Here is a 24,841-nt window from a genome sequence, read left to right as displayed (position 1 = left end):
AAATAAAAATAAAAAGTACTGGAGAGATTTATACAATAATAGCTGTGACCACGTCTTCGACCGCGTGGAATTAAAAAAAATATTGTCCAGTTTGCAGAGTTATGAAATAAATAAATTTCTTAAATAAAAGTAGCCTAAGTTTCACTTTATTATATCAGTTCTCGGCCAGTAAAGTCCCGTCAAAATCAGTCTAGCCGTTTCAGAGATTAGCCGGAACAAACAGACAGACAGACAGACATCATCATAAGGCCTGTAACATCTTGACAGATGTCTGATGACTTGGTACGCTTTTGAGCTAGGTCTTCGAGCCAGGCGCTATCGTAGGTTTTGCAACCCATGAAGATGGTCTTCTGCCACTTATTGCGGTTCGATGCTAGGTCTTCCCAAGAGTTGCGATCAATGCTAAATACAACCATGTCTCGTTTAGCGCAATCTTTGAAACGCAGCATGGGTCGCCCCACGTTACGCTTTGCAAACGCAATTTGGCCCAATAAGGTTTGTCTGGGCAAACGCGCACTGTTCAATCGGTGCACGTGCCCCAGCCATCTCAGGCAGGTTTGAGGAGAGCGACAACGCTAGGAAGCTGTGCAATCCCCAACACTGTCTCATTTGTTACTCTGTCCTTGCACGTGATGTTTAGTATGCTACGGAGACAGCGCATGTAGAAAGTGTTACGTCGTCGCTCTTGTTTGACGTACGACGTCCAGGTTTCTGCTCCGTACAAGAGTATGCTTAATACGCAAGTTTGATATACTATCATTTTAATATTTGCGATAAGGTGTTTGTTATTCCATACTCTTGTACGCAGCTTGCCGGACGTCGTGGCCACTTTGCCGATGCGGATATCAATCTCCCCGTCGACGGAAAGATTGTTCGACACAGTTGACCCCAAGTAACAGAAGTTGTCGACTACTTTCCAGGGTTCACCTTCCAGCAAGATAGAAGGCTGGTACGTGTAGCCTTGCGCTAGAATTACGGTCTTCGTTGCATTCATCGACATGGAGAACAGCGAACATGCGTATGCAAATTTGTCCAACAAAGTCTGAAGCTTTCCGGGAGTTCTCGCCACGAAGGCTACGTTGTCGGCATAGAGCAGACTATCGATAAATCCTCTCGTTTACGGGTAGATTTCAAATGAGCGGTACCAAAAAATTTCCCATCCGCTTTTGTGTGTAGATGAACTCTCTGTTGTGCATCACCAAAGGCAACCTTCAACAGCAAGGAAAAAAATATGCCGAACAAAGTGGGTGCCAACACACAGCCCTGGCGAAACCCTCTCCGCATGTCGAAAGCGTCGGACATTTGGCCATTAAAGCCCCTCTTTATTCACCGTATCGAAAGCTTTGTTTAAATCAACAAATGCGATCAACAAGGGCGTGTTCTGTTCTCGGCACTTCTCTTGAAGATGCCGAAGGGTAAAGATCATGTTCGTGGTTGACCACTCAGAGCGAAAGCTACACTGGGCCTTAGGGTATACCCGTTCAGCAAGATTTTGCAGCTTAGTGGTAGTGGTAGTTGAGTGCAGCCTGTCACTTGGAGTCCATTAAAGGCTGAACCTGATCTAGGTTTTCGAAAAACCAGTCTGATGATTTCACTTTACAGTATCACGAAAACTTCACTAGCGGTTTTGGTGAGCAACTCCTTGATGGATTTCCATTCTACTTCAATAGGAGCATTCACATTCCAAATAGCCGTCTGATGTCGCACGGTTGAACTAAAAGACTCCACTAACTCAGGATCCCTAGTTTTGGGAAGGTTTAAGGTCTTCTGTCCAAGGGTAAAGAAATAAATAAATACTCTTTATTGTACACCACAAAGAAACATTACAAAAAAAAGTGATACATACAAAGAAAGATGTACAAAGGCGGTCTTATCGCTAAGAGTGATTTCTTCCAGACAACCTTTGGGCATAGGACATAGCATAGAAAAAGAGAAGCGGTAGAGAAGTGTACAAACAAGTGATAAAGAATTGGCATATAGTTAAGAAGCAATCCGTGCCTCGGAGAGCACGTTAAACCATCGGTCCCGGTTGTTATCATGTACACCTGATAGCGATCGTTACTCATAGTAATATATCCGCCAACCTACATTGGAGCAGCGTGATGGATTAAGCTCTGATCCTTCTCCTACATGGGGAAAGAGGCCTATGCCCAGTAGTGGGATATTACAGGCTGAAGCGAAACAAGCAATATGATATTAAAAGAAGTAAATATACATAGATATACACATACACATATACATACACATACATATATACAAATAAATATATACATATATACTACATAAACAAAATATTACATAATATTTTATGGGGATGCTAATGATATTTATGAGGTATTTAGTGACAAAAAGGGTTTTGGAGGAACGAATCTTTTTTGGCGAAAGACGAATTTTGCTAGCCACTAGAGAGTGATCTGTGTCGCATTGTGTGCGGTGGTACGTTCTCGTGTGGGCAAAAGATCCCCTCTTTTGGTTAAGACAGGGTCCAATTGATGCCAATGACCAGAACGGGGGTGCCTCCAGGAGACGCTACGCATTAGTTTTCCTTTAAAATAAGTGTTTGTAACACACGGCTGGAATTTAGAGCAAAACTCTAGTAGACGTTGGCCATTTTCGTTTTGCTTACCCACGCCATGATAGCCAAGGCATTCAGGAAAGGTGGCGTTGTCCTGTCCCACACGAGCGTTAAACTCACCTAGTATATACAATCGACCCTCGGGTGGTACTTTGCGTGCAGCGTTGCACAGATCGACGTAAAAGACGTCTTTTGATTCCGCAGTCGAGGTTAGTGTAGAAGCGTAAGCGGAAATTAAAGTGACAAAGCCGCATTTAGTGTTAAGCCGTAAGATCATTATACGCTCCGTCAGAGACCGCGGTATTTCGATGGCATTTAGTAAAGTATTGTGGACTGCAGAGCCCACGCCATGTTCACGATGTTCGTTTGAGTCCTTGCCTTTCCAAAAGAAGGTGTAGTTTTGCTCTCGCAATGAGCCCTCATCCGGAAGCCTGGTTTCTTGCAGTGCAGCAATAGAAATGCTAAGGCGCCTTAACCGATAAAAAGTATTAAAAATGTTATTTTGGTATATGTACGGTGTATAAATCCATATACATTTAGTATAAAGCGGTTATTTTAATATTACAAATGGACACTCCAATTTTATTTATTTGTATAGGTAGTAAATAAATAAATAAATATAAAAATAGATAAATTAGTTATTGTTAAAATTACATATAACAAAACCAAGTCCACTGCTGTTTCTGTCTGCTTGCCTGTTCTCGATAAGTATAAACACTACTTAATGAATTCTCATGCGGTTTTCACGAATTGACAAAGTGATTCTTATAAAAGGTTTTGGTGTATAAATTGTTAAGGTTTTGAATAAATTGATAGAAATCTTACGATAAGTGTCTATTATCTATCAAGATGTATATAAACTAAAAATTGAAATAAGCTGTGGACCTAAGTATAAGTTGCGCAGCGGTCGCAGCACTGGCTGTTGTGCTGGTGCGACCCCTGCTCGCGACAGACATTTGTATCGGCCATATTATCGTGGTAGGGGCGTTAGTGTTTGTGTATTGTATGTTTCCGGACCCCCAAAACAGAAGAAAATATTACTGATGGCCGTTGAATGTATAAAACGTTTATTTATTTATATATTTGATGGCTCGTTTGTTATAGCATTTCTAAGACAATACAATGGTAGCTAGCTATTGCGGAACTTAACGTAATGTTATACCCATAGAATGGCGAATGAGCTTAAAGTCATTAACTGTTAGCAGTTAACATATATAGATCTACATCCAGACTAGCATCCACCCCTGCAAGTCCAGGAATATCGATCGACAATATTAAATCAAGTCCTCAACAACTCACTGTGGATTTGTAGGTATACAATTATATATGTTTTATCGAGATCGCAAAATGTGATGAGAGTAAACGTGCACGTTTCCAAAAATCTGTTTCATTGATAAAAATGTTCTAAAAAAATTCAGGCATACATCCTGAATTTGAATTCTTTATTGTCTGTATCGATTCACGTTTTTTATCCATTAGGCCATCTCTCCTCGTGGATACAAAGTATCTTAAAAAAAATCTGACAGACAATGTATATTGGACAGTATTGTTCACACCGATGGAGATACAATTACGTAACAAACTGAATGCGTTCGTCATAAAAGAGTTGATTGCTGATATGCCGCACGCTGTCTGCTTCAACCAGACAGACGTGACGTTTAATATTAGAATATTCACTGTCACTCTTAACGATGCATAATGCGATAAATGGCTACAAAATATACATGCATGGCAAACAACGTGTGATACTATTAGCTTATAAAGCTATTTATAGTCAGTAAATGTTCTTTTTTTAACAAATTTTTGTCTATATCTTTTTCTGTGCTTTGTGGTTACGACAATGAAGAATATAGCCACCCCCTCTCTTCCCGTAAGTGTGGTAAGAGGCGACTAAGGGATAAGACAGTTCCACCACCACCTTGAAACTCAAAAAGCTAACCGATGGTGGGATCACCATCAAACTGCTGGCTTTGAAATACACAGGCCGAAGACGGGCAGCAGCGTCTTTGGTGCGACAAAACCAGCTAGCCTAGCGTGGTGACTATTGGCAATACACATGAGTTCACGCCATTTTTGGCGCGAACTTGTGGAGCAGTGGACTGCGATAGGCTGAAGTGATGATGATGACGATGAGTGATGATCTTTTTTTAATAAGGAGATATATAGAAGTTTTTATGAGCTACTAACAATACAAAATACGTTAATAGTCGACTACTCTGATCTAATAAACGCAAAAGTTTTATTAACGGCTTTGGTTGAAAGTTAAATTCCCGTTCGGACTTGCTATTTATATGTTTGTTTCTTTTCAGTCTTTGTTTTTGTGGGTCCTCCGACGATGTCTGAAAACTCACCCAAAGTAATCGTTTCCGGTAGGAAATTAATCCCTTGAGCTTGTGATATGATGTACTATTATTTAGGAGTGTTTTTTCATAAGAGAAACATTAACAGGTTGGTTTTGATAGAGTTCAGTTATCCTTAAAAGTCGTATTTCACAATACTTACGATTAAAATTTTCCCTTTGTGGCTCGAAATTAACGAAATATTTCTCACATAATATTTTTAAAGTAATTTTATTATTACTAAGAACAACTATCGTCGCTTTTACTTCTTTATACTCTATTTTTCTTTGATACTATGTTTTAAAAATTAACACTGAAGTGTTATTGACTAAGAAGATTAAGACACTTCTTGCGGATAATTTCGCGGCAGTCAGGTTTATTAACGTTTGAGAGTTTTTTAAAACAACAAAGAGAAAACTTTCAGTAATCGATCTAACAAAAGTCTTTATTTTTAGACTTTTAAATCAGTTAATTCCATTATATTAAATATATTATGGAATTAATTGCCTACCCTTGACTCAATATTCTATTAAGAGAAATAAAAATCAAACAAGTTATCAAAAAGCGCGCTTTTTTTCAGTTCCTTAGATAAAATAAAGAGATTCACGTTGAAAAATTCACAAATATAGCAATCAAGGCCACAATTAATTCTCATATAGACACTATCCCTGCAAATTGGTTTTAACAATAGTACGCGTGATGTCACACGTCTACTCATCATATAACCAGTCAACGGCGATTGTGTCAAACCTCGTGTAAAAGCCAACTATCATGGCGACAGATTACCGTACGTTTTATTGACAAAGTCCGTGATTTCAATACTAATAATTATAAATCAGTAAAATTTAACATCAATTAAACTAAAACAGTAGTTATTAGTGATATTTCTTAAATAATTTAATTGTTTTTAATTTTTAGTTTATGTTCTAGAGTCATTTATACTAGCTCTACCTGAGCCTTTGCAAATAAACTCTATACGAATTGTTTCACAACGTAACCTACATAATATCTTTAGAATACATAAGGTGGAATATAAACCTGTGTCTACGATTTCTATATAGATCTAGGAACCTTAATGGGGGGGGGAGGGGTACCAGAGTCAATATTTACAATTAACAAGTCAACTAAGTTCACTACTAAATTTAGCGATGTATTTCGAAAGTCTTCATAGTAAAAAGTAATTTTAAGAGGGTTTTTTCATTATTTAAAGTATTACTTTATTACGGTACTTGTAATAAATTCTAGAAATATTTTTTCTTCATTATGACTATACAATTATTAACTGTTTCATCGTACCTAAATGACAATACGTAGCTAATTGTGAAAATTAAAGAACTCACTGTAATAAGAAGAATAGTGTCGGAAAATGGTTGAAATCTGATATAATTAACTATATTGCTTTGGCTGTAACGATTTATAGCCAAAGCCGACTATGAGTGAGACGATATGACAGGAGGCGTAGTGGCATAAAATGATTTCGTGGAAAATATAACTGTACAATTTTGTACATATTCAAAACAGTTTAATATTTAACAGTACCAACAAATTCAAATATTATAAATAATAAAATTAATCAATATGTCTAGGATTCTCATTTTTCTTGGGTCACCAACTTTATATAAATTATACTATTTAATATTATATTCAATAAAAATAATTGCTTATTAGGATGATATTTTAAAACATATATTTTGCTTTTGTAATTATGTAATATAATATTTAATAACGCAACGTTTAATATCAAATCGCTTACGCAGCTCGTAACCTGTCCATTTGTACCTTAGTCGGTTTAAATTTAAAATAGTAATTAAAATATTGCATACGACTCTATTGATAAAGATATTGTGCAACTTATAAGCGGATATGTATTATATAATACGCAAATATTATACTTAGTCTTGATTTTTCATTAATGAAAAAAATAGTATGTAATCGTTTTCATATGGTTCATTTTATATAAATTTTTATAATAAAATTGCTCTAATACAAATACAATATCTGAGAAACCAAAGCCATAGGCTGTACTGTATTTAACTATAACTATCCCAATGTTCGACAAATCTCATTTTACGGTTGGACTGATCAGTATGCCTTCAAATTTTTCCTGTGGCAAGCAGAAATTTAACAACACCAGCCCATAACTACTTCACTCTTCTTTTACTTTACTATTTGCATTCTATAGTAATATCTACTGTTATTTTAAATAATAACTACCAAAGATTTTTTTATTTAAATATGTGGCAAATCTTAAGACAACGTCTAACTTCCTTAATAGTTCTGAAAATTTGATATAAATACCTCGATAAACTATGATTCAACGTAACATTTTCATAGTATTTCTATATAAATATTTTTACAGTCCTGAACCTGGATTTTACAGGTTTTCGACAGCCATTTTTATATTTGGTCCTTTTGAAAGATCTTAAAACCGAAAATAACTTAGAATCGAAAATAATTTAGACGCATTTCTGTTGTCCCTTTGTAAGTTTTAGCTTTATGATATGTATACTATTAAGTCTTAAAAGGTGTTTACTAACAAAACAAACATATCGAAAAATATCGATATGCTTCAAGAATGAAATTAGCTTAGCTCTATAAAATTATTGCAGGTACAACTGTTAATAAAATAAAGGTCCTAAAATGTTCTTAAATTATTATTAGTAACGTATAACACTCTTAATAATTGCTATCAAATAACATTGTGATTTTCTGCGTCTACCAACCATCGGATGGGCTCGTTTCCAAAATTGCGTCCCTACAACTGTATTGAACCGTATGTCTCATAACATATAAGTATTTGTCGTTTTGTTTTCTTGTTTTCAATCGGTAAACCGGTAGGTTTCAATCGGTTTTCATTAGGAAGCTTTATAATTCACAAGTCGCATAGGCTACATAATACATGACACTACTTAGTCGTAGCAAAAGAATATGTAGGCATTATTACCAACACAGGTGAAATCGTGTGCCACATCTTTTGAGTTATAGTTTGACCTATTTAAATATTACTCGTGCTATTACAAATTCATTTATGCTTTTTAAAAGTCGCTAGAGATATGACTTTTGATGTCTGGAGATTAACAAATAATGTTACGTCTATATTTACAGACGAGACTATGTATGCTAATGTATTTATTTTAAGCGTTCGAATGTTGTTGAATTTTTTAGTGTTTTAAAGAATATTTTGTTACTATTTTTGGTTGTTAATTTAATTGCAATTTCGTAATTTTCATTTCTAGTGGGTTTCGAAATCTCAAAATAAATTCTCTGTACACATTTATAGAAGAGTCATAACACAAAAATATAATTAAAGTTAGTTTTTTATGTGCTTTTACAAACTATGAATTTTTAATACAGCATAATTTTTTTTAAGGTTTAACGAAATGGAATATTATAAGCTGTATCGACATAACAGATACTTACTGTACATTATCGTATAATTATCAGTGTGACCTCTTTGCCAAAAATACAGTCTTTTGTCCGTTCTTTTGGTTCGTAACGAAAGTGTAGACGAATTTGGTTTTGAGATAATGATAACTATGATAACTCATATGTCTCGGGTGAAGAGTCTTATATTATGCAACTTTTTTTAATAGAAATATAAATTTCAAATGACATATAGGTACAATAAAATAAAAATAAGTGGATTTTTTGATTTTTAACGAAACATGTGTAGACGAATTTGGTTTTGAAATACTGTAAATGGGTTTGGAAAGTATTATAGATTATCATAAAAAATAGAAATTATTGCACTTTCATACAATATTTTTAAATTAATGCATCAATGAGTAGCTGAACTAGTCACGAGGACAGCAATTATTTGTATGGGAACGAGATCTTGTCAACTAAGCTACTGTGAAAATAATTAAAAATAATTGAATCATGATAATGAAGTTCCACAATTTATATTTACCAAAAATGTAAAAATAATAATTAGAAAAACAAAAAACCGCCTGCGTGAAGAACTACTAATAGAAAATCAACTGAAAAGGCTGGGAAAAGACAAAAATTCAATAATTATACAAAGCTAGCGAAATAAATCGAAACAATATGAAACATTATGTACTTGTACACTTAAAAATATTATAACGGTAGTCCTTCGAAATTTTCTGCATCATTGTATATAATGTGCAGTCGGAGGCAAGAAATTGAATGATAAGTCAAATCATTCTCTCTTTGTACATGTCTTGTGATTTGCTATTAGGTTATTCACGTAGGAGGCTTTTTTTAAAGTTATTATTTTATTTATATCTTTAGTCTTAGTTAGACAAATTACGTAATCAGTTCAATTCATTAAAAAAGTTTACATCATGTGGTTGAATAAGTAATTTTTTACCGACGAGGTTAGGTTAGGAGGTTCTAAAGCCTCCTTCTAAGGTCTCCTTCTGCGAGACAGTAATGTCCCAGAAGGAGAACGACGAGCGGATGAGAGAGGGGGCCGCCGACGAGGCCTCCGTCCGCAGGCGACGAACGGGGGTGCGTAGGAGGCGCTACTTAATGCGTTTCCAGTAACGCCCCTGTGCCCATGTCGGGCCGGGATGGGAACCCGGTCCTGCTCTAATCATGGCGTCGCACAGTGCAGTGAAATGTATGGCGCGATGGACAAAAATCATAACACAGTTTTAATGCTGTAATAAACTATATTTCGTACATAATTTTGTTAATTTTGTCTAGTATAATAATTTTTAGCTTCTTTAATCTAATAACAATAATAAATATAAAATTATATTTATCTTAATTAAGGTAAAAAAAATACAATATTCATTCTAACTTACTTCATCTACCAAAATAGCCAAACTAAATTATTTTAAATTAAATAATCATTTAAAATAATTTAAATTAAATTAGTTTAAATTAATTAAAACTTTCTGGCAGGCGAATCTCCAGTTGTAGCCAACCTCCGTGGCGTTGATAAAGTCTTTGGCGGCTACGACTAACTTCTTTCCACTTATTGCTCATATTTAAACAAAATAACCGACTCAGTGTCAAGAGTTCACTACAAAGAGTATCAGAGCACTCGGCTAAGTTCAAAAGAGAACAAATTCTCTCAAATACAGCTGATTCTCGACCACTTTTTTCCGTTTCAAACCATACTTCTACCAGATTACCCGGAGTTTTTGATAGATTTCCTTCTCTCTGAAAAAGATATTATAAAAAAAAAGTCGCAAACGGAAGCACTTAAACTGTACTGAAAATTAAAGTATACCAATGTAGTAATAATAAAATGTTACAAGTATGCAATGTTATGCAATATTTTTTTTAAAACTTTCTTCAAAGTTTTAAAATGCACCGAGTTATACTTATTTTCAATAGCAACTTTGGATAGATTTCATACACAGTTAAAGACAACGTATAGACTCAAAAACTATAATAATTTAAAGTACATACCTTGGCCTTTAATCTCCATAGCTGTTAGTTTATAAAAACGTTACACTTTCTTTTCACAATGCACTTTGCACAACAGACGATTTACGACTGATAAGGTAGTTAGCGGTATTCATTCAAAGTGAGACATTCAAAGTGTCATTATAAGCGAATGAAAACTATCCAGCTAATAAAAATTGGTGCTCGTTGTGTAGGAACTCATTATTTTTAAAACGGCAATACCGATTTGTAGGAAACCGAAATTTGTTTTTTTCTTTTTTTGTCCTAGACTCACAGCACTGCGTCGTCGGGATTGTTCAGAGGTGAGCCGGACAGTCCCATGGAGGAGAAGTCTGGTCTTTTCGCCGAGGCCAGCCTGTCGCTGGAGGGATCCTGTTGCCTGCAGATCCGGGACCCTCCAATTAAAGCGGCTGAAGGCTCCCGCTGGGGTTTTGGTCGGTAGTGCACCCCCAAGTGCTAAGCCGACATACGGTCTAGGAATGCCTACCCGGGCATCCTGGATATCACCCGTAAATGGGTTACCCTGCGATATCAAAAAAAAAAGGAGGTTCTAAAGCCACCACATGTATATTTTTTATGTTTGACCATGCATAACTTTTTACAGAGTAGTTCAAATTTGATTAAAAAATATATTAATAAGGAATAGCTATACCCCGAAGTTGATCGCCGCCAGAGACGAGGAAGAAGCGCGGCACGCAGCTTAAGAGCCATTTCACAAAAATCGGTAACAATCCGCGAAATTGTAATATTTTGACGTCGTTAATCTCAGTGTTGGATGCAATAATGTAATTTATATTCTTGAAATATCATAGAGCAACCTTTGTTGTAGTCCATAGTCAGATCAGAATTTTGATTTATATTATGTGTATAAAATTATTAACCTTTTCATCAGCCTCCTCCCTGGGTAAACTGTCGCAATGTATACTTTGAAGTCCTACTTTTCGTAATATGTGGAATACAATCTTGTTGCACACTATCGCAGATTTTTATTCCATTTGTATCTCTATTAAACGATAAAAATAATTTAAAGTTACGAATATTTTCCAAATAAGTACAATTTTAAAAGCGATATATTTCTTAGAAAACTAAGAAATTTTAACGAACTATCTTTATCAAAGTAAACTTACATCATTAAGGAATACAAAAAAAATAATTAAAAGATGTAATCATTTTTAAATACATTTTATATTAAATAATAAAAAGATAGTATATATTACCACGCATCAAGCCCAGTAAATCAGTCGAGCGCTAGCGCTCTTAGAGGTAAGGTCCACGCCAAATTCTGCGGAGCCGTCTCTTTCGCTCACACGCGGCAAGCGCCTGTTGTTATAGCGGATAAACCGCATTTGATACTTTTATAATAAAATATAAATAAAATAAACATATTACGAAAATGACTGTAAAATAATATAATGATAATTTCTGTAAACAAATGTATAATTTAATTTTCTTTTCTCACATTATCAATACAAATAGGCATTTCAATCTGTTTGTCTTGTTATTTGTTAATTAATATGTTTGTCGGTGTCGATGTCATAAAATGCTATTTTATTCATATCGTAAATATTAGATTCATTCGTAAACTGAAAAAACTAAATCAATTAAAAAAAATAATAATTATAAAATTGATTTTTTATTTTTATTTTGAATTTATTGACTGTTGTTATATAACATACTTGAAATTTTTAACAAATTAATTATGTAAAAAACATTTTATACTATAGTTATAATTTTTATTATACATCAGAAAATGATCAAGATGCTCTTTTGGTTGTCACACTATACTTACTAGCACAAAGATCGCGCGGCTCGTACGACTCGCGCGATGCGACCAAATTTACCTAAACTTGCAGAGCGTAAAATTGTGAAATGGCTCTTAATTGACAAAGGCATGGGAAAGCGGAAAGATCACATTTTTTAAACTTTCTTATTATAATTTTTTATTAGTATCATGGTAATAATAATCACGATATACCTTTTGAAATCCTTTTATTGAGCCGTTTAATTTTATACGAATTAAATTCATTATGTTAAATGAAATAAAATTAATAATCTATTAAAATTAATTATATTGAATGTAATAAAATACAGTTGTAAATGTGACGCCAATTATTTTAGTAAAATAGTATTTTTTAGTGTTTTTTCTTTCTATACAAACTTTTTCCTGACAATAACATACACAAAAAATTGTTATCAACCGGTGTAGTCTTTTGGAATTTATCAGGGTATATATATTTTGGCGTTTTGTTTTCTTTTATATAGATAGATAATATTAATATCAATAATGTACTCTTTATTGTATACCAGAAAAATAATTTAAATAAATTGAAATACAATAAAAAGTACAAAAGGCAATCTTATCTATTGTTCCAAGCAACCTTTGGATGGACATTGTAACTAATTGGTGTGAATAAATATAAAAAAAATAATAAATGGTATACTAGAATATCTACTCATATCGTAACATAGCTTTACATATAAAAATAATTGCAATTTAATTGAATATATAAAATATATATAGATGATATACACAGGTTAATGATTTTTAACAACGTATTTATTATTTTAATTAAAGTACCTTCTAAATAAGATAATTAAAATTTTTTTTAAATCATAATTACCGTAAGATAAATTTTTATTTACTTTGTTAGTATTTTATAACAATGTTGCTCCTGCATAGATGAAGCTGGGTACGTTCCAAATGTTTGCAATCTTTGTTTGACAATAGTTATTGATAACGCAATCGTTACTGTAATCGCCTCTTCATCGGTTAATTTAAATTGTGTCATATAAATAATTGTTATAATTTTTAACTATATATTAGTAAGTAGTACAATGTCACAGTAATTGAAGTTGGCGAAGTCATTCCGGTGTATATTGGCGTGTTGGAAAATAAAAATTTTTGGCCTATTAGTTGGCACGCGTCAATCATTGTTAGTGTTTGTCGTAAATGAAAGTACTTCCTGATACCTTATATACCAATGTGACTTGGCGATCGGCGGTAATAGATTTTAATGGCAAGATGCTGCTATATTTAATCTTGGCATTCTAACGCTGCGCTCAGTGTACCTACATACAATCCCCCGAACTTATTGCTAGAACGTCAAAATGTTGCTCTCTCTCCATATTTAAAAGATATTATTATTATTATAAGACTTTTTTAACGTGATTTTTTTAATATTTTTATATAGACTAAGTTTAAAATATTATTTAGTAATTTTTTTATTTATTAAAGTATTGGTATTGTTAATTGCAATTTGTTATAAATTAATCATTATAAACAGATATATAGCTTTCAAACATTAAAAAAAAATACTATGAATCAGTATAATTACTTTATTAAAAATATTTTAAGACTTTGTAAAAAAAAGCTAACCATATCGTAATATGATCACACACAAACACACACATACGGACACACATTAAGATAAAATGTGTGTGTTTACTAATACATTGACAAGCCAAATAATTAATACATCAATAAGTACCTAAAACTTTCGAACGTGTCAGGTCGTAAAAACAATTTAGTGTTTGGCAAATGCAATATTAGTTCGCTTTTACTTCAGATGTTTACACATATTAAAGTACATCTAAAGCACATACGTAGCTGGCTATCTTTTCAGATAAAAAATATATTAAATGTATTATTAGAGATACGAGCAAAGTCACATAGAGTTTTAATAAACAAAGTGAATATTTCGTTAAATGTGTGGATCATATATTTATCTAAATATGCCTGAGCTAACTGTTACTGATAAGCATAAATAGCGTAAACAAAACAATGATAAATTAATAGGAATTGTATTTGATCTCATACAAATTTTGTTCGATTTCAATTTATATCGACAAGTATAGTATAATAAATATTATTAGGTATAATTCAAAGGCTACTCATCATATTTCGCTCAAGTATAAATGATACCACACAACAAGCGGCAGTTTGCAAATAAGAAAAAAGAAGAATCATAAAAATACATAGGTATATCCAGTAAAAATTAAGAAACAACATAAAAAATGCAATGGGATTGAGAAACTGTTTTTTTTTTTTTCAACAGACTATATTCTATAACTTTTATCAGTACAGAAAGTCCAATCACCAGAGTTCACGTTTGATGAAACTACCACTCCGAAATTGAGCCAGGCTTGCTTGAATAGTTCTACCGATGACCGCAGGTTCGGGTTCTTCTCGAGGGTGCTGATGAATTTCGACTTTCCGATATTATAAAAAGACGATGTGGTGTCACAACTTCTGAAAATTTTTTGAGTAATAAATTTCATGTTTTTGATTTATAATTTTGCTGGTTTATTCATTTACTTCGTATAGCAATAATTCCCTTAAACAATAATTCCCTTAAGCAAATAATTCATTCATTTTTACGTTGTGGATACAACCGTGCGAGCGGCTAAATCGACACCGGGCACAGTCTTACTCACTTTGTGGCGCGCTAGAGGTCGTAATTTATCTCGAAAATGAAAAATTAAAAAACGAATTTGTAGGTCTGAACAGGCTCTACAAGTTATATTTCAAACATTTTTCGATATTTTTCACGAGAAAAAAGGAAATAGCAAAAAACAATTTTTTCTCCCAAAATTTGTGGCTTTTTTTAACGATATCTCGATAACGATGATCGATACGTGAAAAATGTATAGTACCTTAATTGTATATCGTAAAAAGAGCAACAAAAAAGTATTCTATAAAAATTTTCGTATCTCAACGGGGAACCGAGTTATGATAAAAAAAACTGAGTTTAACCCTTTTTTCAAGATGGCGGAAAACCCACAAGGTTATTTTGGTCGACAATTTGAACTTAAGCTTTTCTAGCCATCCCCCACGTAATATCCAAAATTTGGCTTTCTCGGTTCATTTGCATTTCTAACCCGATTTTTCCGACGTAATGACTGGACTATAGATTTTAAATGGAAATAATCATTGTTACAGATTAATTAAACTGATTTTATTAATAATGTAGGTATACATATTTAATTTATACATGTTATAATATTTTTTAAAAGTGTAATTGCGGGGTTTATTTGCAATTCCCCTGGGCAGATTCTATAATAATAATAAAATTAATTAATTCTTAAAAACCAATATAATTTTAATTTGTAAAATGACGATCCAAAAATGCTTTTCTCCTTGAATAAAGTACATTTCGATTTACATTTTGATTATTCTTACTATAAGTCAGTATTTTTTGTTCATTTATTTATTTGAGTTAACATTTAATAATAAAATAGTACAGCAGGCAAAAAAATGTAATAAATGTTAGATAATATAGATTGAATTCAAACTTCCGTAGATAAATTATAAACATTTGATAACAATGGGTCTCAATAGTTTAGAATTTAGATAATAACATATCAGACCTGCCCAGGTGGCAATGAGAAATCGGTTTTCTCCAAACATTTTCTTCCTTTTAGTTATCATATTAATAATATTTGCTTGATGTATTTATGACTAAAGATTCAAATAGTACGATTAAGATTTGAGTATACTATCATAAATAACTTTGCCGTATGCCGACTGATGAGGTCAGTTGTTCGTTCAACTATGCCCCTAGTCGGACATGTTCTGTTCCAACTGGAACTCATGAATCGTGAAGTTGTATTGGAAACCTCTACACATCTTGACGAGCGCCTGGATTGGTTCACCAGGGCAATTGGCGAAGTTCAGACTCTCAACAACGAAACAATCTGTAGCTTCTTGAGGCGCGATCTTCAACGGAACTGGTGGAACACCCGTCGCATACAGAAAGAGATCGATAAAAATTGGAGGTCGAAGGTTTTCACCAAGAAACTGGGCCGAAGTCATCTGATAAGGCTCAAAACTTCGAAAAGCAAATTCGTCACATTGGTTTCAGAGATACTTGCTGAAATTGAGGACTTTTACGAAAAAATGTATGCGTCGCACGTACCGAAGCCTACACCTGACGAGAACGATCAAAGAGCCCCACTTACTCGCCACTTTGCGGACTTATTTTTACTTTTTAACCGATTTCCAAAAAAGGAGGAGGTTCTCAATTCGACTGTATTTTTTTTTTTTTTTTTTATGTATGTTACATCAGAACTTTTGACCGGGTAGACCGATTTCGACAAATTTTGTTTTAATCAAAAGGTGGTGTGTGCCAATTGGTCCCATTTAAATTTATTTGAGATCTAACAACTACTTTTCGAGTTATATCTAATAATGCGTTTTTACTTGACGCTTTTTTCGTCGATCTACGTTGTATTATACCGCATAACTTTCTACTGGATATACCGATTTTGATAATTCTTTTTTTGTTGGAAAGGGGATATTGCTAGTTTAGTACCGTGATAAGGAAACCAGGATCTGATGATGGGATCCCAGAGAAATCGAGGGAAACTCTCGAAAATCCGTAATAACTTTTTACTGGGTGTACCGATTTTGATAATTTTTAATTTAATCGAAAGCTGATGTTTATCATGTGGTCACATATAAATTTTATTGAGATCTGATAATTACTTTTTGAGTAATCTTTGATAACGCGTAGTTGCTTGACTATTTTTTCATCGATCTACGTTGTATTACTTGTCGATGTAATTGAAGTCGGTTTTTTTTTTTCGTTTGCGAGCAAACACAATTATTTAATAATTGTACTGTATGTACGATTATTAAAAAATTAAATGATACCTAAATGTAAAAATAAATATGTATATTATACACAGACTCGAAATGGGAGTCGAATCCAGAACCCTAGGAGCAGGAAGCGGAGTCACCGCTGTAGAATTTGAAATGATGCTATTATAATATGTGGCGTTCATAGCCTTTCTCAAATAACAACTGAAATCGGATTGAGTACTTAGAAACTCTCGGCAAACGGTATTGTGTTTCCTGTATTCTAGTAGAGCTTAATTGTTTTGAGTTATTATGTTAAAAGGAGAGTTAGATATTATTTTATAGCTACTAATTTATTTATTTATATTTTCTAAACATACAAAATAACGCCATTAAACTGAACATGTGGAAAATGTGACGTTTAAAATAAAAGAATAATCAGTAGCGATTAATATTTTAAAACTGTCCATTAAATTGATAAATTTTAAAATTAAATTTTTATTCTTTTTAAAATTTTAAATTAAATTTTTATTCGTTTTTTATTCTTTCGCTTACGTTTATAAGACCTCTAGAAAGAATTCGAAATTCAAAAGAGATGGAGGAAACAAATGCAGATAATCAATATCATAAAATAGAAGAGTTTTTTTTTCTATATCTGTCTTAGGATCTCAGTAATACGTGTCATGTCAATATCAAAAACATATTTTGTAAGATGCGTTAAATGTTTTGTTCATATACTAGTATTACAAGAGATAAGATGACTCGATTAAAATCATGACAACACGATAATAACCATAAATATCAACTCGGATGAAACACCGCCAATTGTTTAATTAATAAACAAATGTAATGTGTTACCCGCATACCAGTGTGAGTTTCAAGTTCATATATCAAAATTCTAGCTATGCCCCGCGGTTTCAGCCGCGTTAGTTTGAGGGAAAAACGTATCAAAATATTTTGAAATCGTCACTGTGCAACACGGGCGACCTTCACGCGGCGTCGTTTCATTAGATCTTACATTATCTCCTAAATAATGCGTCCAAAAGAAATGCTATAAAAGACAAGGTTTATCTTCATAAAATTGCCTTGTTGATGAAACTGATGAAATTTATGCGCGTGGATAATGCTAATGCAATAAAATCACCTTTTCATTTTTGGTGATAATTAATTCACGAAATGGACTTTTCAATACAAAAAGTATTTTTAATTCGAACCTTGCGGATTAGCTTCTGATATTGCGCGATTTATGAGCGCGCTTAGACAAACAAACAGACAAACTCTTTAGCTTTATAATATTAGTATAGATGAATACAGTGCACAGATAAGTGTAGTATTTAAAAACCACATTACAACAACACTCATATTTCGTTTGTTGGTACGAACTAGAAACTTTATTGTTCATTCCACTTGATATGCTGGTGTAAAATATGACATGCCTAACTTTATTGTTATATCTAAATGTACTTTATATTAAGTCGTTTAAGCCCTGTAAGTTATTATCATAACTAAACAGTAACTGCAAATGTATTTTTTACAATTACAACCCTTTTTAGTATTTTCTAGTAAACTTTAAAGGCCTTCTAATTCACCGTATATGTTTGACAAACGTGAATATCATACACAAAATATAAATAGTCCTTATTTGATTTATACCTTCTCGCTTTTGCTGTCCTTAATTTCAACAATAACAACATCTTTAATTACGGATGTAACATTTTTTCGCAGGGAAACTCCGCGCGAGCTGCGTAACAAAGCTGAGAAGCAAAGGCGGGACAAACTGAATGAATCCGTCGCGAGACTGGCTGCAATCGTTCCGCCGGTGGTCAAATCTGGAAGGAAAATTAACAAGAGAAGCGTCCTCCGACTCGCTGCCCATTACTTACGTTCCCATCAACATGGTGTGTTATTTTATTATATTTACGTTAGACGTTACCCTGTTTTACAAATTATCAAAAGTGTGAATTTTAAATAATCGTTACATCTATATATCCATACATATAAATAAACTTAGTGTCCGTCTGCGATTTTTTTATAATTTTGTTTCAAGTTCATATGGTTATTTACAAGATACTAAAACCCAAACAAAAGATTTTCAACTCTGTCTGTCTGCCATTCTGTTCGGGATAATCTCCGAAACGGCTGAACCAATTTTTATAGGAATTTCAATGGTAGATAGAGGAGGTTGTAGAGCAACGCATAAACTACTTTTTATTCTTTTAAATGTTTCTTTATATGTTTGTACATCTGACTCTGGAACGGTCTGAATAGGCTAAAGGATGTCACATGGCACTATGGCCTTTTGTCCCATAATTCCCACGTGATCAGTATCACGCCGTTTAAAAAAGATTAAATATCAAGATTGAATCTCCCAACTGAACGAAGAAACGATTACATCTTAAGTCATAAAACGCGATATTTACAACTTTTGACTTCGAACAGTCAAAATAAATTACTAATAGTTTATAGTCTAAGCGCGGTCGTCTTAAAAGGCGGAGGACAAAACAAAATTTTGTACTTATGTTTTGTTGCCATGTCGCCGCTTAGACTATCTGTTAGTGGTTAGACTACCTAATTTTATCAAACGACAATACTTTGTATCCATGAGTTTCTATGAACATTAAATAAGTTTTATTAGCAACACACTTCTCTTTATACAATTATTAATACTAGTGGTAGGTACCCAATGCTCGAAATTCGACCATAGTAAAAAATTTAAATAATAAAAAAACAAAAAATTATGAAAACAGAAAACTTTTTTTTAAATTTCACTTTGAGATCAGACTGATAATCAACAAAAGAGTATATAATATGCGTGTGTGTGTCAAACACATGTTAGTGTGTGTAATGTTTTTTTTTTATTTATTTAATACATTTTGATACATAGTTTTGAAATAATGGCATTGTGCACTTCTTCTCTATATAAACTACAAGTGTACGAAATTTCATACTCCTCCGTCCACGCAATTTTCGTAAAAAGGGGTACAAAGTTTTTGCTGCACGTATTAATATATAGATATAATAAAAAAAGAAAAGTATTCAAAATCTGACCCTGACAGAGCATCTAATTGTAAATATGAATTTTAGTAAATGTAAATTCAAAAGACAAAAAACAACATTTTGGAACGCTTTTGACAATTTTGCCCAACTTCGTTAAACGTGACAAGTGTTAAAAATATCTTATTTAAAACTTTCAATTTGATTCATCACATTAGCCTTTCGCAGTCCACTATTGGACATAGGCCTCCATAAACTCACGCCAAAAATGGCGTGAACTCGTGTGTTTTGCCCATAGTCACCACGCTGGGCAGGCGGCTTGGTGACCGCAGGGCTGGCTTTGTCGCACCGAAGACGCTGCTGCCCGTCTTCGGCCTGTGTATTTCAAAGCGAACAGTTGGATGGTCATCCCGCCATTTGTCGGTTTTTTAAGTTCCAAGGCACTAGTGGAACTGTGTTATCCCTTAGTCGCCTCTTACGACACCCACGGGAAGAGAGGGAGTGGCTAAATTCTTTAATGCCGTAACCACACAGCATCAACATTAATTTGATTATATATTAAAAAAACTGCGATTAACATAGTGCGAGTGATGTTTCACATTTTTTTTACGATTTTAATTCAAATTAAGTTTCAGTATTTGTTACTTCGGTTAGTTTGCTTAAATTGTGAATGAAATGAGAGATTACATTATTATAATTATATATAATACAATAAGAATTTACATTATGAGATTATAATATCTCCTGTCTGTCACCTGCCACATCTTTTGCATATAATTTTTTTCTACTATTTAAGATACTGTATACGTACTTATCGTATAGAAAAATATCAAATTTATATCTTTCATTTACATTTTTATGATTACTTATCTAGTCACTTGTGACGCAGTATGTGATCTAGTTCATGTTTGATCTACGCTTTATTTTGCGAATAATTTTCTAGTTTCACTGCATTCCGACTTATAATTGTTATGTCTTGGAATGTACGTTCATTTCCAATTAATATAACTCGACAAAATCACGAGTTTCGCTTTGTACTTCATTATGTTATATCATTTGCAGACGGTTAAAAAAACTAGGTGCGATTTTTATTATGCTAGAGTATGTGCAACAAATACATTGTTATAAAATTAATATTCCGATTCGTGCTGTAGTATATATTTTACCATGTTAATATCGTATACGTTTAACGTATAATCTGTATTATTAATATTATTAAGAGCAACTTTGATGATGTTTCGTTTGTTTTCACACGATAAACCTCTTAATTGACAAGGATCATAAAAAGAACTATCTGAATTGACAAGGATCATAAAAAGAACCATAAAAAATTACGTGAAAAAAGATAAAGGATGTCTAGGTTAGGTGACCATAGAGTATGCATGTCTCATGCAGTCTGTTAACTTATAAATGCGTCGTTTGCTTATGCTAAAACCAATTACAACAATGTGCTTAATTTTGCATATAAAATAAAGATAACCAACGCTTGATCTCCGTGTTATTCTTTGTTTACTTTATTTTTCATTAAGAAAACTATCTCTATTAAGTAAATGCACTACTTTATACTCAAACTCTACTTAAAATTCCTTAACATATAAATCTATTCATATCAATAACGAGACCATAGTATTGCGCAGTAGTCGTAACAAGTTCGTACTATTACTTATGTGTACTAGACAACATACAATATATAAGTTATGCCGTGAGTCACGAGGTAGGTGCTAAGATCTACATTAGGTAACAATTCACAATATATTATACCAATCGTGGCATTGTTTATAACTAACTATAATTGAATTAATAATTATTGAATGAATTTTAATGAATTCAAAACAAAATAATTTTAAATAATTCAAAATAAATAATAAATTATGTACCAATTAACCCCTTAATTTTGGCTTGGCTTTAATATCTATACAGATATAATAATATTAACGATCTTTATTTATACCCGAAAAGTTTCTTGATATTAATATTATGTAATGGGTATGTATTTATTTGTATATTTAATTCTTTATATATTTATAATATATATTACCTTTTTATATATATTATTGTATTATTAGATTGTAGGATCTAATTTGTTTTTATTTTTCTGTTTTGCCTTTTTGATAACCCTACTCTTTTTATTTTAAAATCTCCTCTACCCCAAGGTTGTCTGGAAGAAATCGCTTACCTAGCGATAAGACCGCCTTTGTGAATATTGTTTTGCAAGTTTTATTTTTAAAGATATATGTTATGTTAGCTTGTAATATGCACAATAAAGTAGGTATATTCTTCTTCTTCTGCGTATGATAAATAAGAGTTAAGACAGTTTTGAACAATAGCCCTGTCACATATAGTAATTGTGCTTGTTCGCAAACGGAAAAAACCGACTTCAAGAGTAAAAAAATTGTCGACGAAATTTAATTTCTCAATTCAATTTAAATGGTACATAACAAGTATGTACCAGTGACAGATTAAATAATTCTCTTTAATCATAAACAAAAAAAAAAACGAATTCAATTGACAATAATACAATGTAGGTAGACGAAATATCAAGCAAATACGCGTTAACAAAGATTATTCAAAAAATAGATCAGTTTTCGATCAAAATATTTTATTATATTTAAATTCGATAAAAAAAATCATTAAAATCTGTTGCACTCAGTAAAAAATTATAAGATAAGATACATAAAAAAATTACAGTCGAATTAAGAACCTTCTCTTTTAAAGCCGGTTAAATATGTTATCAGAGATGCATCTATTTAGTATGTAGACGACGGCCTTAATTTAAATAGTTGACGCGTTTCGAAGTTAAATATTAATTAATTATTATTCTGATATAATCGATTTGTTAATCATTAGTGCATTTTCGGGGACATATTCTGTCAAGCAAAATCCCACGGAAATCGCTCCGATATCGCTATTATTGCTTGAATGAATCTCGCGCTTCATCTTATGGCTTAGTTAGTAGCTTGTTTATTTGTTCAAGCATGTTAATAATAGTTAAAGCTCATAAACCAACCACTAAATAACTAATTAATGTGATTATCATGATTATTTAGTCTGTAATATCCTGGCTTGTCATATGCCTTTCTACATGAAGAAGAAGGTTTGGAGCTTAGTCCACCACGTTGATCCAGGTCAGGTTCAAGGAAGTGTTTAATTTGCAGTAATGAGTAAGCTCTTCATTTAAGTAAATATTTTTTTAATTATAACATATGTACATATAAAGTATTAATTTCCTTTCATTACAATAGACTGAACTATAATAAGAATTTTGAGAACACACGCTTAAAAAATGTCAGAAAACACATATGTATTTTATTATACAGTATTTTTGTTGTTTTGGTTTAAAATTATGGTAGTTTGCAAATAGTATGACCACGTAAGATATTTTGATCCCTTAAAGCTTGGGTGTATTATTGCTAAGTGAATTGTTACATTTACAAAGAAACACTCGGTTCTAAAACTAATTTTACATACACAAATATAAAACGCCAAACGGAAATCAGGCCTGCGAATGTTATTGAATAAAAATTTAGCTTTACTCAGCATTAGATGACGGCTTTCGGTACTCAAATGTTATCATATAATTTTAATTAAAGCAAACGTACTTAACATTGCTTAAAACTTAAGACAAAAATAATAAAATTGCATATAGGTTGTGTGCACATATAAAACAAAGCTTTAGCCAGTTCATCTGTAGATGAGAAATATTTAACAAGAACGAATTATGTGTATTCTTGTAAATACATTTTGAAGTCAAACATCTTTTCATACGCGTGACTTGGGGTGTAAGGTGGTGAATGCGTGACGAAAGCATTATGAAAAGTGAGATCTGGAGAGGCAGACAAAAGTTCAGAGGGAGATTTAAGTTACATGGAAACAAATAAGTTTTACTTTAGTCGTGTAGTATATAGCACACTCGTTTTAATTATTATGTGATCAAACTTCCATAAAGTATATATTAATGGGACGCTTCCTATTTTTTTTGTACATAAGCCGCCGTAGTCTTTACCTTAATATAAAAACCAAGCCAAACCAAAAAGCAAGGTATTCTAGTAGGTTTTAAAGCACTTCCAAACAATTTTTAACCGGCTTACAAAAAAGGAGGACGTTCTCATTGCTATTGATTTTTTATTCAAAATGAAAATAAAAAACAGCTTTATTCAAATAGCACTTTTGAATCGTCATTTTACAAATTAAAACTTTAAAATTAAATTATTATTTTTGTTTTTTTGTATTTTACCTCAGAATTTTTGACTAGGTGGACTGTGGTGATACGCCCCTATCAAAATATTGTGGATAAGTATGTATATCTTGTCGATTCGAAACCTTTATTTAAATACGTTCTTTAATTTTAGGGGAGAGTTTACGTCTATACATATATATATATATATATATATATGTGTGTGTGTGTATGTGTGTGTATGTGTGTGTCTGTGTAACAATTGAAGTTTGGATTATATGTTTCTCTTGAACTTATTATTTATTTGATAGCAATAATTAGATATAAAATACAAACATGCACAACTCATTCCTTTAAGAAGTGTCCTCGCACAACTCATTCCTTTACGAGTGTCCTCCATCTGGCCTACTTGATTTTTTCTTATGCAATACATACATTTAAATATTCTTTTATTGCCGTGTAAGTGTATAATATATACAAATAAAGAAAGTCTACTTCACACAAGAATATTCTTAAATAAATAACGCTAGTGGTAAATGTGATAATTAGTATGCCTTCTGTATATTGTGTGAATCACAACAAATAATACTCAATATATTCATAGTTCTTAGCATAGATTGTTCGTGAACTATTACGCTATTCGTTTATTTAGTATTCAATTCTTAATCATATCTTTGTGTTGAGTTATCTATACGAGCGTCCATTGCATTCTTTGGAAATGCAATTTTATTAATGCACCAGGTTGCATTGAGTTAGTTTGTGAAAAATGCTTCTGTGGCCATGATACCCCACCAACCACA

General features: G+C 32.5%; 1 protein-coding gene and 1 long non-coding RNA gene across 2 annotated transcripts in view; both read left to right on the top strand.

Annotated features, from left to right (window-relative positions):
• Positions 1–24,841, top strand: part of LOC123668453 (circadian locomoter output cycles protein kaput-like) — a 71,896-nt gene that overhangs the window by 11,517 nt on the left and 35,538 nt on the right. Inside the window, exon 2 of the mRNA XM_045602187.1 lies at positions 18,599–18,771. Within this exon, the coding sequence (XP_045458143.1) occupies positions 18,599–18,771 (173 nt within the window). The remainder of the gene's footprint in view (positions 1–18,598; positions 18,772–24,841) is intronic.
• On the top strand, positions 13,647–14,589 carry LOC123668455. The gene is made up of 2 exons (XR_006745583.1): positions 13,647–14,275; positions 14,352–14,589. It is a non-coding gene; the product is annotated as an uncharacterized LOC123668455 (long non-coding RNA).

Source organism: Melitaea cinxia, chromosome Z, assembly GCF_905220565.1.
Source record: "Melitaea cinxia chromosome Z, ilMelCinx1.1, whole genome shotgun sequence".
In the NCBI taxonomy this organism is placed as follows: Eukaryota; Metazoa; Arthropoda; class Insecta; order Lepidoptera; family Nymphalidae; genus Melitaea; species Melitaea cinxia.
Note: the sequence above shows the minus strand (reverse complement) of the source record. Positions and strands in the feature narration are given on the sequence as shown.